Raw genomic sequence first — 15,628 nt, 5'->3', positions numbered from 1 at the left:
TTCACAACCCTTAAACGCACTGAACGGACATACGATTCATCTCACCCGGGTTCGAAGCTCGCTAACGACATCTTAGCACTTCCCTGTTGGAACCCCTCGACAGAGTCCATCTACGCATCTCTATCACTAAGTCAACCATTCCCAAGGCAGCTAACATGAGCAAAGTAAGGACAATCTATAATTCTACTATCGCACGCATGTATAGCCTACACGTATGCAATAGCAGTATCATAGAAATCATAGACCATCATAATTCCTTGACACCAAGTTCCTGCCCTAACATGAGCATACCCGTATTGGATACAACTGATGATGACCCTCTCTACGGCCTACCTATAGGCAGTCCACTCAGCCATAGCGGCCAATACTTCCTCTACACCTTGCCGAGTCGGACGCCTCATTAGGCAAGTCCAAAAGACACTGAAACGCTACTCCCTCAAATATAATACCGCTCCTCATTGAATTAACTCAACTCACCCTCGTCTATCCCCAGTACCGAGAAAGAAAAAATACACAAGTATCGATCTACACCATATTAGCCTCTATGCAAGTAGCGCGCGCCCAGATAATCGATAACTTACTGGACCAACTACTCACTCGGAGGCGGTGGTGGCGATGGTGCCATAACTCCATTGGCTTGTTGTTGTTGTACGTCGTTCTGTATAGTCTCCTTCTTCTCCTCGACTTGATCATCATCATCCCCCTCCTCAGCGTGACTCTTCTTGGTCTCCTTAACTCGATTACATTTATTAATACGTATGCCACCACGTTTCTTCAGTTTCAGGCGTATACGATCTCCAGAGGAGAGATTGTAATAGGCTATAGTCTTACTGTTATCACTGAGATAAACGACAAAGTAAACATCACTAGCGCCATACACATGACATATCAACGCTGCATTAACGCTCTAAACACGTTTAGTTCGAATACCACACCTCGTTCAACTCCTGGCAGCATGCCAGATGCTGGAGAGTACAAACCATCATTTTGTGGATCAGCCTCCAACATCAACGATTGGAGGATCGGAATAATTTACCCATTTATTAAAACTTACTTGAGTACACCAGTCTCCCTCACAATGAGCTTCATCACACCAGGCTTCCATCCCTGAGCCTTATCCTCCAGCATAGCCTTCAATTGCCCAATCGTCATACGCATGCTCAAGTCGTCAATGACGATATTATTAGGCGACACTTGGCCCTTATGACGTATCGCCGCTGGAATCCTCTGTATAATTTGAAGTGATAGAGTCTCACCTAACACCAAATCGATCACCTGATCGATTTCCCATTTCACTACCCTTCCTAGTAATCCAATCATCCTCAGACAACAGGTCCACCCCCAAAGGGCGTCTAATACAGAGATCCCGCATGTGGCCTCGCCAAGGGTCAATCGCTCCAAAGCCACGAACATCCAACTCCCCCCTCTTAGCCTTATCACAGGTCGATATGATGAACCCAGCCTTCGAGTGAGCGTTTAGGAAAAATGCCCTGAAATATACATCACCATACCAATTCAATGAAGGTAATCATATCACAATAGCAAGCCTAGAATGGAGTCTATAGCTCCGCCCTCCCCCCTAAACTATTCCCTTACCGATCAGCATCTAGATGGTCCATAACCTTTAATAGAAGCTCCGGCGAAAGGGACTGCATTACTACAACGCACTTCAAATCTAGCTCGCCAGGGCGGAGTGTTCCATCTGAAGTAATATTCCATACCACTCCTTCTCTACTTCTACCTCAAATATTACCCTGAGACCTCGCCGCTGAGTGCAACGCGCACGAGGCCTTCGGGTCACCACACCTCTGACCAGTGACTCAGTCACCACTCCCAAATTCCGTCACGCGCCACGAAATTGCTCATCATCAATACTACCTTCAAGATACTTAACGATTCTGTTTCTGACGTTCTTTGGCAGGAACCGAGCCGCATTCATAGCAGCATCGTCACCATACTGATCCAACTCGGGACAGTAGCTATCCGGCTGAGTGCCAATACCCAATGGTGTATCATTGACTGGGTTCCACTGCATACCAACATACGTATCACGATCACCTGAAAACTCACCAGCCTTGACCGCGCGCCACAAAATTCCTCTTATTACTGAGAACCTTCATCTGGGCATTCTGTATGTGTTTGAGCCTTTCCTCAGGTGTCGCCAATGTAGTTTCATGACCATTCCCTCCCGGTATCGGATAAGCTTGCCTCTTAGCTGGTGGAGCTGAGGCGATCAGCCCACCGTTCTGGTCCATGGTACTCATATCAGGAACAACAACAACAACCATAGCGCCTCATACACCAGCTCCCAAACACAACACATTATCATTTACTATGTAAACGTACTTGAGCCATTGGTTAATAAAGAGTATAGACTACCTCTCCTCATACAGTGACTTCGACCTCATACTCGTGGTCTGCCCCCATAAAGCTATCGCTCATCAAACACCTGCATCGTCATTACCACATCTCGCCACCCAGCATCCTAATATTACAATGTATAGTTGTACTTGCCAGGTTTCTCTGGCAACCTGAACTGTAACTTCGCCTTCACTTGAGCCTTATTGATAGTAACACGCCTGATAGCCACTAAACTATCCTTCATACCAGCCACTAGCCACCACGACTCCTCCTTTTCTCCAGGGTAATACCTATCAACACCATCACCATCATCATCATACTACTACATCTAACCACCGCCCTACTTAGCATATACCGGTACGAACCCAGCAGTTTTATCAATCACTCCTAGATCTCCATCACGCTCCAGCACCACAGGGATCTGAGAAAACAGAGTGAAAGGAAGCATGAGAATTCACGAGAGCCTACCGTAACAGTCTTCCCGTCCTTAGATTTGTTGATTTTATATTCCATATTGATACTCGGGAACTGATTACAAGCTTGGGCGACCTCGGCAACTTGCGACTCCGACAGATCCCGGAATAGCTTATTGCGTTTATCGTCATCCAAATCCAAAATATCAAGGACATCCTCAACCTAATACACATACCGTAATTCCGCTACTTCACGCGCGTCGCTCCGCCTCTCCTACCCCCATCTTTTTCGCCTCCTCGACCATGTCCTGATTAATATACGGTAACTGCATCAACAGACTGGTGTCAGGGCCCATCGCCTGTACAACCATCTGCGATAACTCCATCGCACGAAGTGCCACTCGGTACCTAAACAATATCGATCACTCGGGCGCGCGCTAAATCACAATCCCCGTAATGAATACTCACCATTCGTGACTAGCAACCACATCAACCATAGCCTGTATAAGCCTGGTAGAGTTGAGCAGCACCGTACGTTGGTCCGCCGCAAGGTCAGACCCTGGGAGTCTTTGCCTCGCGAGGTGGGCGTGTAAGAGAATAGCACACTTCACTGCTGGATCACCCTGTTTCAGCTTGCCAGTCTCAACTGGTACCTTGCATCACACACAGTTCAGATACCATAACATCAATAACGAAAACACTCCTTACCTTCAGCCGTTCAGCCAAGGCCCTCAGTGTTCCCTCTTCACCAGGTCGAACTGGAATCGACTCGAACTCACTAGCACCGCAAAGGGCTTCAACCAGAGCACGACGTTTACTCGTGCGTGTAATATTCCGGGAAAAGATCTCGATGGTCGATGGACGAGTGTAATAATACCTACATAACGGCGAACCATTGGGACATCACTACGGAGGGGGCAGCGACCATTTCGAGCGTGTGTGCGTGCGTTATTTTTTCTCCCAGGAAGAATTTTAACACAGCGAGATAGCTGGGTATAGTCAGTGAATAATAAAATACCCATGCGGTACATAATTTTTGCATTAAAAAATACCAAGCCTGGGATTCGACCCGGAGACCTTTACCACACCAAGGGCTGAGCACAACCGACATTCCAAACCCATCAAATTTCAAAACGGAGTTCACCACTTGTGGAGCCCCAGCGATTAACCCATGAACCTACGCTGCGACCATGCCAAGATTGGTGCTGCTCAGAGTGATCTCATCCTCGCCAATCTCAATGCACCCTGTCTGGGCGAGCGCGTCTGATGTTGACTCTATAATCTCCGATAAGAAGTCGGAAATCTCTTGAGGTGATACACCCTAAAATGGTAATTAAAAATCGCTTCGCTCCGCCAAAATCATCTTACCTGTAATGAGTAGTAATTCGGATTACGAGTGATCCTCCTGTAGAAGAAGGTCCAAGTGAGCCAATCAACTGCATCTTGCTTGTTCTCAATCGTGCCCGACACAACCTAACCACAATCCCATCATGCCGTTACTGACCGCATGTTCCAGTCCCGGCAGGTGCATTTTTTCAGTAATTTTATATGAGCTCAGCAAGACTCAGTAACCAGAACCGACCTCAGCATTGAGATGATCCGTCAACTTCTGATCCAACTGTGACTCGACGGGCATGGGCTCGTATATGAACTTCTTATAATAATCCTTCTTAGTAGTGGGACAGAGTAGAGCGCATCTGAAAATCCAGAATGATACTAGCTTCGCTCAGCTGCTCCCGATAGAATTACGTTGCATGATCATCAATGCCCGGTCGACCAGCAATGGACATCATCTCTACCACGTCGGCTACATCATAGTCCACATAACGTCGTTGTCTGATTAAAATTCACATCGCCGGGATCGAACTCACGAACTATCCGTCCTCACCTTGCATCGTATTTAACAGTGTCCATAACCACCACCATCCTACACCCTGCATTATGAGTCTGCGGCAATAGACCCCACGCAAGATCTACCGTCACTACCATGATCTGAACAAAAACGTCACAAGCGGGAATCGAACCCGGGACCTTTCGATGTCTACCTGAACCGCACCGCTCTCGAACAGTTCCATTAGACCATCTCTCTCCTTGTTGCTCAGCCCCTCATGCATGTAGCCAATACCATGCATCAACGATGTAACCAAACCCCGCTCTCGAGTCCTCCAACCATACTCCTTCGACAGCCCTTCAATGTGCTCCTTCATCGCTGTCTCAGACAAATGACGGAATCTGCACGCATGTACAAGATACTCCCACGGTGTAGCCCCAGCCTACCTATCGGGACTGTTATCAGCAGTAGCTTGGAGCATGAGGTCAGCCGCCACCATACGGCTCTGTCGACGATCACCGACAAATACCACCACCGGTTGAGAGGGAGAGTTAGCCTTGATAAGGTTGTAACTACACATAAAAATGCCATACATGAATCGCTTCGCTCCGCTATTATCACGTAGGTCTGGTCATAGCAGCCATCCTAGCGTTCCGACTGTAGATATCATAGCCGTGGATGATGACCTTAACTGGCACAGCGCGGATCTTGGTGGGGAAGTTGAATTGAGAGGACACTGGAGCTCCCATCCAACCACCGAGATCATTGGCATTCTAAACAAGCATAAAATACAGTAACAAGGATTTGAACCCGCGACCTCGTCCATGGCAGCCTCAGGATATACCATCAGAGAAAAGAATACCCATAATACCGAAATCGATGCCGCTAACCCGATAATCCTGCATGGCTTGAAGGCCTCACCGCTCTCCGAAGCTTGAGCCGACAGATTTGAGGTGATGTACCTGGCGAGTGGTATGGCAATATTCCCCCGAGAGCAACTCCACATGCATACCTCATTCTCGATACACAAGCCTCCATAGTGGCGCCGATTCTCGGATGGTTGAGTAAATGCAAATCATCAGCAATGAACAGAGACACCTACACCAACACGCATATCCTAGGTTCCCACATGCAAGATACAAACCAGGCCCATATCCCTACTACCTGCTGGACCGGCTTCCTAGTTCTCCATCTCCTCGATATCATATCCCAATGTTCAGGTATTGTAATCACAATATGTGATGAGTCCAGTAGCTTGAGATCCTGCGAGGCCTCTCCTACCACAATAACCATCATCACAAGCACCAGAGACCTAGGCCCCACGTACCAGTAAGCTTAGTCACGACACATCCCAATCCATCCACGCCAAACTTCTTCTGCCACTCGGTCAACCTCAACTCGGCAAGCCGCTCGAATGGACACATATAAACACACCGTTTGATCTGATAGAGGAAAATGGCAAACAAAAACCGCTTCGCTTCGCCTCCATTACCTCATACTCCTTTAGCATTCTCAATATAGCAAACTCAGCACACTGCAGTTTACCCGAGTTAGCCGGGGCGCACAGCAACGTGTTGTCATCACTTTGGAACATTTGAGTGAAAGTCTGTGTCTGTATCGGATTCAACTTGCCAGCTGACAAAGACAACAAAAATGAAAATTCATATTCCATACCACTCCTCCCCCTACTCGCGCCATAGAACACTTGCTCAGCCTTAGGCCACTTCAATGCAGTGATAGGCAACGGCATCAAATCAAGTAGTTCCGTCTCCGGGGGATTCCTTTCCGGCAATATCAACCGACGGAAGTTCACCGGCAACAGAGACTCCGCCCCAATCCACCTAAATACAATACAATACGCATATCCTTCCCTGTGCGCCTCATGCTACCTGTCCGATACGCATCTGATGAAGTAGTGTGGGGGCATAGGATCCGTAATAGGCACTGTAAAGGTGAGCGTATGCTCCTGGTCAGCTTGAGATTGCCTCAACACGAACAACTCATAGTAGAGTATAGTCTCCTGTTGTGTGTCCTCCACGAAAATCCAGAAAGGCTCTGTGGAGGAATGTACCTATGCATGAATTCGACTGTCACCATTCACCCCAGTGTCGGAGGAATATATATTCCCTTCCCTCAGCTGAGCTCAGAACTTTCCTCACTAACCGTTGAAATCCGAGCTGCGGTAGGAGTGCACCGAAACCATTGAGAATTTCCAAAAAATTTCCTCAGAATTTCCATATTGTCACCAACACGTATATTTTCCCACACTGATTAATTGTATCACCTTCGGATCGAACTGGAAGTCCGGAGTCAAGGTAAGCTCCACCAGTAGACAGCTACGAGTTATCGGCTGCACGTAGGCGGCTAGGTCCAACTTGGGGAATTGATGGACGTACTTGTATATATGCTTGCCTGGACACGACGATGGTATAATCCGCTTTTACCATGCGAGAGGTTCCCAGTTCTATCCCCAAGACCTGTAATTTTACTACCTAGTTTTGGCGCTCTCAGAAGTTCACCAATCTCATGCGGCTTGTAGTCATAGTACTGCTCGAAACGGATATCTTTCTTCTCAATTTTGCGCAAAATATCCTGAGGTTCAATCAATAAGATACAGAATAGGTCCACTACGAGTACCTCCGGAATCTCCTTGAAATGCCTCAAAGGCGTCTGTACGCTCCAGAATCTCTTCTCGACCACTTTACTCCAAAGGAGGGCCTTCTTGGCCAGGTCAGCCCACCCCCTACGAAGGGCTATCTCGAACAACGCTCGGAAGATACGACCAGCCGACTGCTCCACATATCTGCACGCATGCACAAATCAAATCGAGAATAAGCGCCGCCACTCCGCGCACTTACACCATATCAGCTTGTAAGGCGAAACCATCAAGAGGCAACCTCGAGATGTATGCTTGCAAAAGGACGTTGATCTTAGATCCAGTCTCCTCAGCACCTCCCTTCACTGGAATAGGCACCTATCGGACATACTTTGAATCTTACCAAGTCAACCTAAAGATACCTTTTCGACCAGCTTGCTCAGCTCGACCTTCTCTTCTTCCCTCACAGGTATATACTTGAACTCCGAACTCAGAGAGAACAAGCGGAGCAATTCTATATCAGACATCCGCGGCTTTAAATGCTGATTATATACAGCCATAGAAGGATACCTATGGAAAATTTCCCACAACATGAAAACACACAACATAGTCTCACTTGATGTAGTAGTGCGCAGCAACTCGTCCTAGAGCTGTAATGTGACATTGCCCTGTTCTCTTGTCGTACTTCACCAAACCATTCTTATCCAACATAGTCATAGCCGCATGGCACAGATTCACTCGGTGCTGACATGATCCAACTACCCATGCGGACTCAGTAGTAAACTCCGAAGTACGCAAATATATTTTACACTTTTTACTCAATTAATTTCTATATTCTGGTAATAATGTTTGCCAGTTTGTCTCTATATGTCCATAATAATAACCACATTGAGACTATGTTTATTCCTTCCATAACACATCAATGAAGAAGTTAATAATGAATAGAATATTCACCCAACTAGATCAGTAAGTTCATACAGAAAATAAAGTATACATCATATACCGCGCATCACGCAATTCAACCATCAACAGCGATTGCTTTCCCACCTGTATAAGCCTAGGGTCATCTCTAGGATTCCCTTCCTCGTCTCCCATAGGTACACCATATAGTTGAGGTGCCTTCATCATCCTCACATGCAGATATGTATACCCCAACCAACGCACTGCGTCATCCCTAGAGGCTATAGTCCCCAGTGCCATCTCAGCGTTGATCATATCAGGTAAAGCTGACAACATCTGGGACTCGATCGGGAGCTGTGTATTGTTCAAGGAGAGATAATACTGCAATTCCGAACGGTTCGTAATTACGATACCTGAAAACAGAATGTTATATTTCACTTATCGACGTATTATATTTGTAGTAAAAACGCGCGTATTTTACTATTATTGTATTTTACGTTAGTGGCTAACAACTACACACGTTGACGAAATTTCGGCAAATATAGCCTTTTCTACACCTCTACCCCGAATCGTATATAAATGCCTATAATGCAGGGAAACCAAACCGACATTCCAAAACTGTAAAAGGACGCAACCGACCTCCCTACCATGGCCAGTAGTATCATATTGAGGACGACCAGCACGACCCATCATCTGCATCATATCCATCGGGCTCAGCTCTACCCAATCACCCTTCTCTGGACTATACACCTGCGTGCCCTTAATAATGACCGTATGAGCCGGTAAGTTAACACCCCATGCCAAGGTAAGAGTAGACACCAGCACTTGTATGTGGCCATCGGCGAACAGATCTTCCACAGTAGTTCGATCGACTCTCGCCATACCAGCGTGATGTATACCGAAACCATACTTCAACAGATCGCCCAAATCTGGCGACTTAATCGTATTTTCAATTTCGTTTTCGATAATCTGTCTCGAGGCGCCGCTCTCTGGTAAGAATTTCCCAAGCATCTCCTTCTCCATAGCCATATCCCTCAGCTCGCGAGCCGTCTTCAGAGTGTCCTTCCGAGAGTGCACGAATATAATAATCTGATTCTTCCCAGCATCAGCCTCAACCTTCTCGAAGAGCACCTCGTTCATCACATTAGCCCGCTTTATAGCCTTCTTAGAGCTAACTCCAACATAGGTCTGATCCAAGGGCACAGGACGGTAGTCTTGACCAAAGTAGAAGAGGCCTCGGTTCAAGTTCACTCTCAAGAACAAGGCCACATCCTTATAATTGGGCAATGTGGCCGACAGACCGACCAGCCTAACATGCTCCTGAGTCTGCTCTATTTGCCGCAAAGTACGAGCCACGATGGCCTCCAGTACAGGGCCGCGATTGTCATGAAGCAGATGAATCTAAACAGGAGGTCGAGGATGCTTCCTCTCGTATGAACCAGGACGCTTACCTCATCAATGATAATGAGCTTGACTAAGGCGGTGAAGCCTCGGCTCTCGCCAGCCTTACGAGTGACAACATCCCACTTCTCAGGTGTGGTGACGATTATGTTCGTCTGCTCGATCTGTTCACGGCTAAGAGACTGATCTCCTGAGAGCTCCTTCACAACAAGGCCGAGGTCGCCCAAGCGCAATGAGAACGATTGCACCACTTCCTAAATAGCAGCGCGGTAAATTCCCAAGACAATAAGCGAAAGGTCCCAGGTTCGATACCTGCACAAGGGCCTTCATCGGCGCGATATATACCATCTTGAAAGCGCTCGTATCAAAGCCATCTTCAGTACGATATTGCTTCAGGACCTATCAAAAGCAATACCAATACCAACAGAGCCGATCTCAATACGTTCATAATAGTAAGCATAGCCACATTGGTCTTCCCTGCTCCTGTCGGAGCACACATAAGAAGATTCTCTTCAAATTCATTATAAGCTACAGGGAAGACCTGAAACCAACGAGCGATATCAGATAACGAAGGGGGCACTCATCAGCTGCTAACATAAGGTCATCCCTACCTTTGACTGCACAGCATTGAGCCTCTCGAAATGCTTGAAGGCTGGACAAGCCCACTCGGGTAGAGCCTCTTTAACCTGCAAAATCATCATCATCATTACCACTGCTATGCATATACAACATATACTACCTTAATGAGAGACTCCTGCTTGACCTTAGCCTTGGGAGGAGCCTGTACCACGACCTCCTCATATCCCTTATGGCTCGATGTGAATACATCAGTATTCTTCGCAGGCTCAAATGATTGGTTACTCATGAACCTGCGGGAATATTAAAAACACATCCCCCAGGGATCGAACCCGAGACCTATATAATCAGCACTATAATCATTCCTCCCACAGTACCTTGCTCCACCAGGCAGCTGTAGCGAGTCCAGATCAACCAACTTAGATGGATTAGGCATTTTAGCCGCCTCACGAATCTCCCCAGCCTCGGCCATCTCCACATCACCATCCTCCTGATGACCCAGAGACGACGCTGCTTCCTCCTCCCCCTCCTTCAGCTTCCTAGCCTCCGACCTAATACACATCTCAAAATACGCTCAAAGAAGATCAACTCACCTGAGCTGCTTCCTCCTATTGCCTCCTCCTTCTCCTCCTTCACCATCAAGAGCATCACCAAGCTTCTTATAGTCCTCATGATGATGAGCGATCTTCCATTCCTCAAGGACCTCAGCCGCAGCTGGGTCCTCCTCCATCTCCTTCTCCAGCGACTTGCGCTCCTCTAAAAATGACAACAACAACATGTACCCTGCCTCACGAGCAAGGCGCCCCTCTCCTCCTACCGGGAGTCTGTGCTTGGTTGATCTTGGTGCAATACCAAATCTTGATTCTGTTATTCACAAGGATCTTGCAGAAATCGAAGTGCTTGTATTTGAAGATTTGTACGAGTTTGTTCTCAACACTCTGCGAGTCAGGCAGCCTCAAGACATCGAGAATAGACTTCTCTACAGCGATGACCTCAGAGCTATCCTTAACACGCTTGCCCTGCCAAAGGTAAGTGAATACAAAGAGGAATGGTATGGACCTACTAGTTCCCTCTGCAGCCAATGAGAATGGATCTTCTGAACTGGCAGGTCGGTGCTCGAGGTGTTCCTCCGTTTCGAGGCCGGGCCGTCGTCAGCATCATCACCTTCCCCACCAGCGCGAATGCCGGTATCCTCATCGTCATCACCGCCTGTAAAAAATATATGCCATACCCGCGGATCGAACCCGCAACCTCTCGCATGAAAGCCTATCGCACTAACTACTACCCCGCTTTCTTCTTCTCCTCCGCCCTCCAGCCTCCATCCTATCATCCGCATCCGAGTCCTCCGAGTCGCTGCTAGATTCATCAGACACTCGTCAGCGTACAACATATCATCATCACCTCCCATCTCTAAACCACAGCATCACCTATCATAAACCCCCCAGTGGTAGTACTACCATCATTCTCATCATCCTCGTCAAACGTGACAGCAACACCTGCCGGATCATCCGCCGCAGCACCAGCCAGGAGAGCTGCATCAACATCCTCCCCCCCCGCCTCAGCTACCCCCTCTTCATCGTCATCCACTGCGAAATCATGGATTTGTTGGGAGAGCCTTAAGAGCTGAGTATAGAGCTCCGGGGTCAAGGATCGCGGGGGAAGCACCTGATACGTATCATTACCAGCGATATAGCGTTCGCCTTGCTACCTCTTCAACGTTCTTCTGTTTAGATGAATCCTTCTGATCAGACTTCAAAGCCATGAGTATCTCATGGGCCGCCTCCCTCAGGACAGTACTAGTCTCACCAACAAGTACTGTAGACAGTACTGATAGCATCTCATCATAAGGCCTCTCTGATGCCCGAGACTTCGGCCTGTAAAGCCCAACATCCTCTCTACCCTACCAGCAGCTATCCTCCTACCTGTATACATTATCCCCTGCCTCATCGACTGTGAGCACTGTCTCCCCCTTAGTGATATCAATACCCTTCCGACGTTTATGGAGGCCCTTGTCCCCTCCGGCCTCGGTCACGGCTTTCCTATATTGGACAAGACTAAACCAAACTAGGTCGTAGGTAGTTCGTACACATGTCGGCGCTTAGCAGCAAGAGCAGCCTCAGGCTTCGGCTTAGTCTTCAACACTTTATCGCCCATAGTGTGCATTTTATGGTATCGCAGAGTCTCAGGCTCACCTACCATACGCGAGAATTAAGCATCATAACATCATAAAACATGACGTTGTCACTCATACCGCTCGAGCAGTTGAATGTGTTATCATAGGCGGACCTAGAGATGCCCTATAGTACCAGTAGGCTCATTAGCCAGATGACTGCCTCCACCCGGGTCCCTCTGAAGGACCAAGTTACTGTTCTCCTTGTATTCGAAACGCTTAAAACGTTCGAACTCCTCAGCCATTGAAAGTAGGAGCAGAAAATGGCTGATATAAATGAGATTCGATGTGAGGTGAAGTTTTGAACCAACCAACACGTTCGAGTAACAGAAAAGTACGCAACCCATCATATTGCTAATTTTGGACGAGTCGAAAAATTTCTCGCTCGCCATTATGATCGACGCAGCTTGAATGTCGGTCGTCGTCTCGGAAAGTCGTAGGGAAACTCGACTAATCTCCCCCGCTGGCACCAGTGCCAGGTCGCTCCGTGGGGATCACTGGACAGTGTTGGTCAGATCGATACTGCCGCTGCCAGGCTTGCCATCACCCATGCATTCATGCTACGAGTATGGTCACCGAGGAAAGGTCGACGGCATAAGCCTTTCCCCCGTTTCCCTTGTGATGCGCTTGAAATATGTGAAATATCATCTCATCGTATCTGTGATCGATTGTCTATGTGAGACTTTAGGCCACAGGTAGTACAGTAACTGCGGCTAGATTTGTACGATGTTTTATCTACCGGCACCATAGAAGGCGCAATCTACTTTACTGCATTTCGCCGTCTGTGAAATCGATCCTACGTTCTTTTCATTTTCTTCATTATGGAGTAGCTGTCAAGCCTTCCAGCTATCATAGGAGTCGGTATGCTCAAGGCAATACACACACACGTTACAAATCGATTACGATAGTCGTATTCTCCCGATCACTTAGATTTCAGTGATTCTATTCCTTATCTTTTTCTCACTACGATTGAGGCTTCCACCTCCTCCTCGTGAACTTCAATGCAAAGCTTTGGTGTAGGACCTCCAGGGCCTACAGTAGAGCACCTTTTTGAGGGCTCAAGTGGTGACCAGGTAAGAGCGCTACCAGTTCAGCCCACGTATACTCCTACTCTCAGAACGTTGCCACGGTCCACTTCCTTCCTCCAGGAATCTCCGACCCTTGGCTATCCCTGATGCTCTTCACTGCGGCGTGGTGTGTAAGTGCATGCCTACCCATCCACCTTTACTTGTCCGCCTCAGATTCTCTACTCCATCCTTGTATGTGCTATTGGATGCCTAAACTCTGGTCTTCGGGCCACCAATCCTTCGAGCATCAATCTCACACCCATGACGCCGTTTTTGGCCAACAATCTTACTAGCTTAGCTAACACCTTTCTCAGGTCAGGACATCCCTCAGCTGTATTCGCTTCTCATCCTCCTTCTCAGCATCACTGGAGTGTCGGTATTTGCCATACAGTTGAAAGCAGATGGTCTGAGCCTAGCCTCCCCGCGCCTTATAGTGGGTCCCCTCCTTGAGTACGTTCTCTATTGCCTCCTTTGCCGGTGTCACCATTCCTTACAGGTATACTTCGACTTTCTATATCGCCTTCGCGGCCTATTGTGTGTATGATATGCTCTGGGTTGTCTTCCTTCAACCTAGCATCGACAAGGTGAACTGAGTTTAATCTGATCGATTGATAATTGATGCTATCAGGTCATGCTCGGTCATCACGTGCTATTTTTCGCTGTTGTTTGGCTTCTTTACTCGGAAGGGGTGTTCTCTTTACTTGCAGCCGTCCTTCTCCTCCAGGCAAGCTTCCATCTTCCTTTGATAGTTCATACCTTTCCTTGGTTCAGGAGGCGTCTAGTCCTTTCGTGTGCCTGCTCCATGTTCTCAGAGAGCTAGGCATCACTGGAGGCAAGCTTTACGCAGCCAATGGCGTGGTTATGACGATAACCTTCGGCTTATTCCGGGGTGGCCTATTATATCGTTGCGGTCCCTTGGGCACGTTCGTTTTTCAGTCCTCCTCCCACTGCTCGCTATTGTACACGTCTTCGTGCATTGGAACAGTTCGGCCATCAACAGTCGAATGAACTGGCGGATTATTCTCTGCATAACCCTCGTTAGCGGCGGTTATTGTCTTCAGCTGTATTGGTTCGGCAAAATCGTAAGGCATCACGCTGTCTTTGGCGTCCAACGGCAATGCATCTGATAAATTTCAGGTCCGCGGCATGATAAAGCATGTGATTGACCACGAGGAACATGATTGTGACTTAGATTTGGAGGATTCCCAACCTTTACTGAAGGTGGGAGGCTGTCTCAGCGTGGTTGCTCTCAGTAAATGTCATGTTGTTCCAGGGAGGGTCCAGTAGCTCAGACCGACGAAGGTCGGAGTCAACCGACCCTATGTTGAGCGTTAGATCTACGGGAGACTCCGCAGCCGGTGCCGGCCGGTAGCTTCCTGATATACATGCGCCTATGTTGTATGAACATCGTGTTGTCCATGAATGTTCGTGTCTTGTTACAACGATTCACTCTACTGCTGCTGTATCGACTCAGGGTGAGTGAGAGAAAAGAGAAATGACTGTTCATGTTTGGGAGAAAGGATAGAAGTTGAATGATGGGAAAATGCGATCATTAGTGTGCACTTCCTGGATCGAGTGGCGTATCTGCCCCTCAGTGCAATCGACCTTGGATCCTGGATTTGTCAAAATTCGAGGCAAAATTGTGCCTGGAAGGACCGGTTGTAACCATATTTTCGGTGTTGTCTACCTCACTCCGAAACCAACCGAGGAAATAGGCTTTAGACTCGCGAAAAGGCAGTCTTGCAACAAGAGTGCAGAATCCTTCCGAGGTTGTCCACACAGTCATGAGATGAAGCTCAGATAAAAAACTCTTCTTACCTGTTTTATTTCGGAACCGGCCGACAAAAATAGGCTTGAGTCTCTCGGGAGGAGAGCCTTGCAACGAGGATACATGAGAGTTCAAGAGTGACAAACATCAGTCACAACCCCTCTCAGGAAAAATGAGGCAGGCCTTGGAATGACATAGTCACCAACTATAGAAACTAGTTGAAAAATTAGTCTTGATAAAGCAGATCTTGTACTGGCATAGGCGCCTCTCTTACGAACATTGATCCTAATTAGCCAAATCGTGCAGTGGCATAGGCACCCCTCTCGCGAGGGTTGATCCTAATTAGGTAAATCGTGCAGTGGCATAGGCACCCCTCTCGCAAGGGTGGATCCTACTTAGGCAAATCTTGCAGTGGCATAGACTACTCTATCGGGAAAGTTGATCCTAGAAAATGTACAAGTACAACTACCCAAGTCTACTCTCGTAAATACAAGACGGACAAGCACCAATTTACAACTCGAGGTCTAAGAGATGTGAAACGATAT

At 47.7% G+C, this 15,628-nt stretch overlaps 3 protein-coding genes across 3 annotated transcripts; all 3 read right to left on the bottom strand.

Moving 5' to 3' along the window:
- Nucleotides 1-523: 523 nt before the first annotated feature.
- Nucleotides 524-2,264, bottom strand: Pmar_PMAR007235 (hypothetical protein; the record flags this gene model as incomplete). The annotated part of the gene is made up of 6 exons (XM_002766093.1): nt 524-839; nt 1,055-1,256; nt 1,300-1,490; nt 1,597-1,702; nt 1,879-2,058; nt 2,108-2,264. 6 exons carry the CDS (start codon nt 2,262-2,264, stop codon nt 590-592), a joined length of 1,086 nt encoding a protein of 361 aa, XP_002766139.1. The 3' UTR covers nt 524-589.
- A 98-nt stretch (nt 2,265-2,362) lies between these two features.
- On the bottom strand, nt 2,363-11,486 carry Pmar_PMAR007234 (u520, putative; the record flags this gene model as incomplete). The annotated part of the gene is made up of 40 exons (XM_002766092.1): nt 2,363-2,449; nt 2,496-2,651; nt 2,706-2,782; nt 2,830-2,997; nt 3,053-3,182; nt 3,243-3,427; nt 3,483-3,651; nt 3,956-4,095; nt 4,143-4,247; nt 4,357-4,471; nt 4,524-4,610; nt 4,663-4,766; nt 4,820-5,006; nt 5,052-5,177; nt 5,227-5,378; nt 5,477-5,567; nt 5,618-5,703; nt 5,770-5,882; nt 5,933-6,047; nt 6,098-6,240; nt 6,295-6,446; nt 6,495-6,676; nt 6,890-7,017; nt 7,098-7,197; nt 7,243-7,408; nt 7,464-7,579; nt 7,624-7,771; nt 7,818-7,945; nt 8,249-8,514; nt 8,749-9,502; nt 9,553-9,756; nt 9,815-9,901; nt 9,945-10,043; nt 10,114-10,188; nt 10,242-10,371; nt 10,456-10,629; nt 10,672-10,834; nt 10,896-11,097; nt 11,142-11,287; nt 11,480-11,486. 40 exons carry the CDS (start codon nt 11,484-11,486, stop codon nt 2,386-2,388), a joined length of 5,940 nt encoding a protein of 1,979 aa, XP_002766138.1. The 3' UTR covers nt 2,363-2,385.
- A 2-nt stretch (nt 11,487-11,488) lies between these two features.
- Nucleotides 11,489-12,493, bottom strand: Pmar_PMAR007233 (hypothetical protein; the record flags this gene model as incomplete). Its single annotated transcript, XM_002766091.1, has 6 exons — nt 11,489-11,505; nt 11,536-11,743; nt 11,787-11,952; nt 12,001-12,117; nt 12,165-12,270; nt 12,385-12,493. 6 exons carry the CDS (start codon nt 12,491-12,493, stop codon nt 11,489-11,491), a joined length of 723 nt encoding a protein of 240 aa, XP_002766137.1.
- Nucleotides 12,494-15,628: the final 3,135 nt, after the last annotated feature.

The sequence above is a fragment of the Perkinsus marinus genome (genome assembly GCF_000006405.1).
Source record: "Perkinsus marinus ATCC 50983 genomic scaffold scf_1104296973710, whole genome shotgun sequence".
NCBI lineage: Eukaryota > Perkinsozoa > Perkinsida > Perkinsidae > Perkinsus > Perkinsus marinus.
Note: the sequence above shows the minus strand (reverse complement) of the source record. Positions and strands in the feature narration are given on the sequence as shown.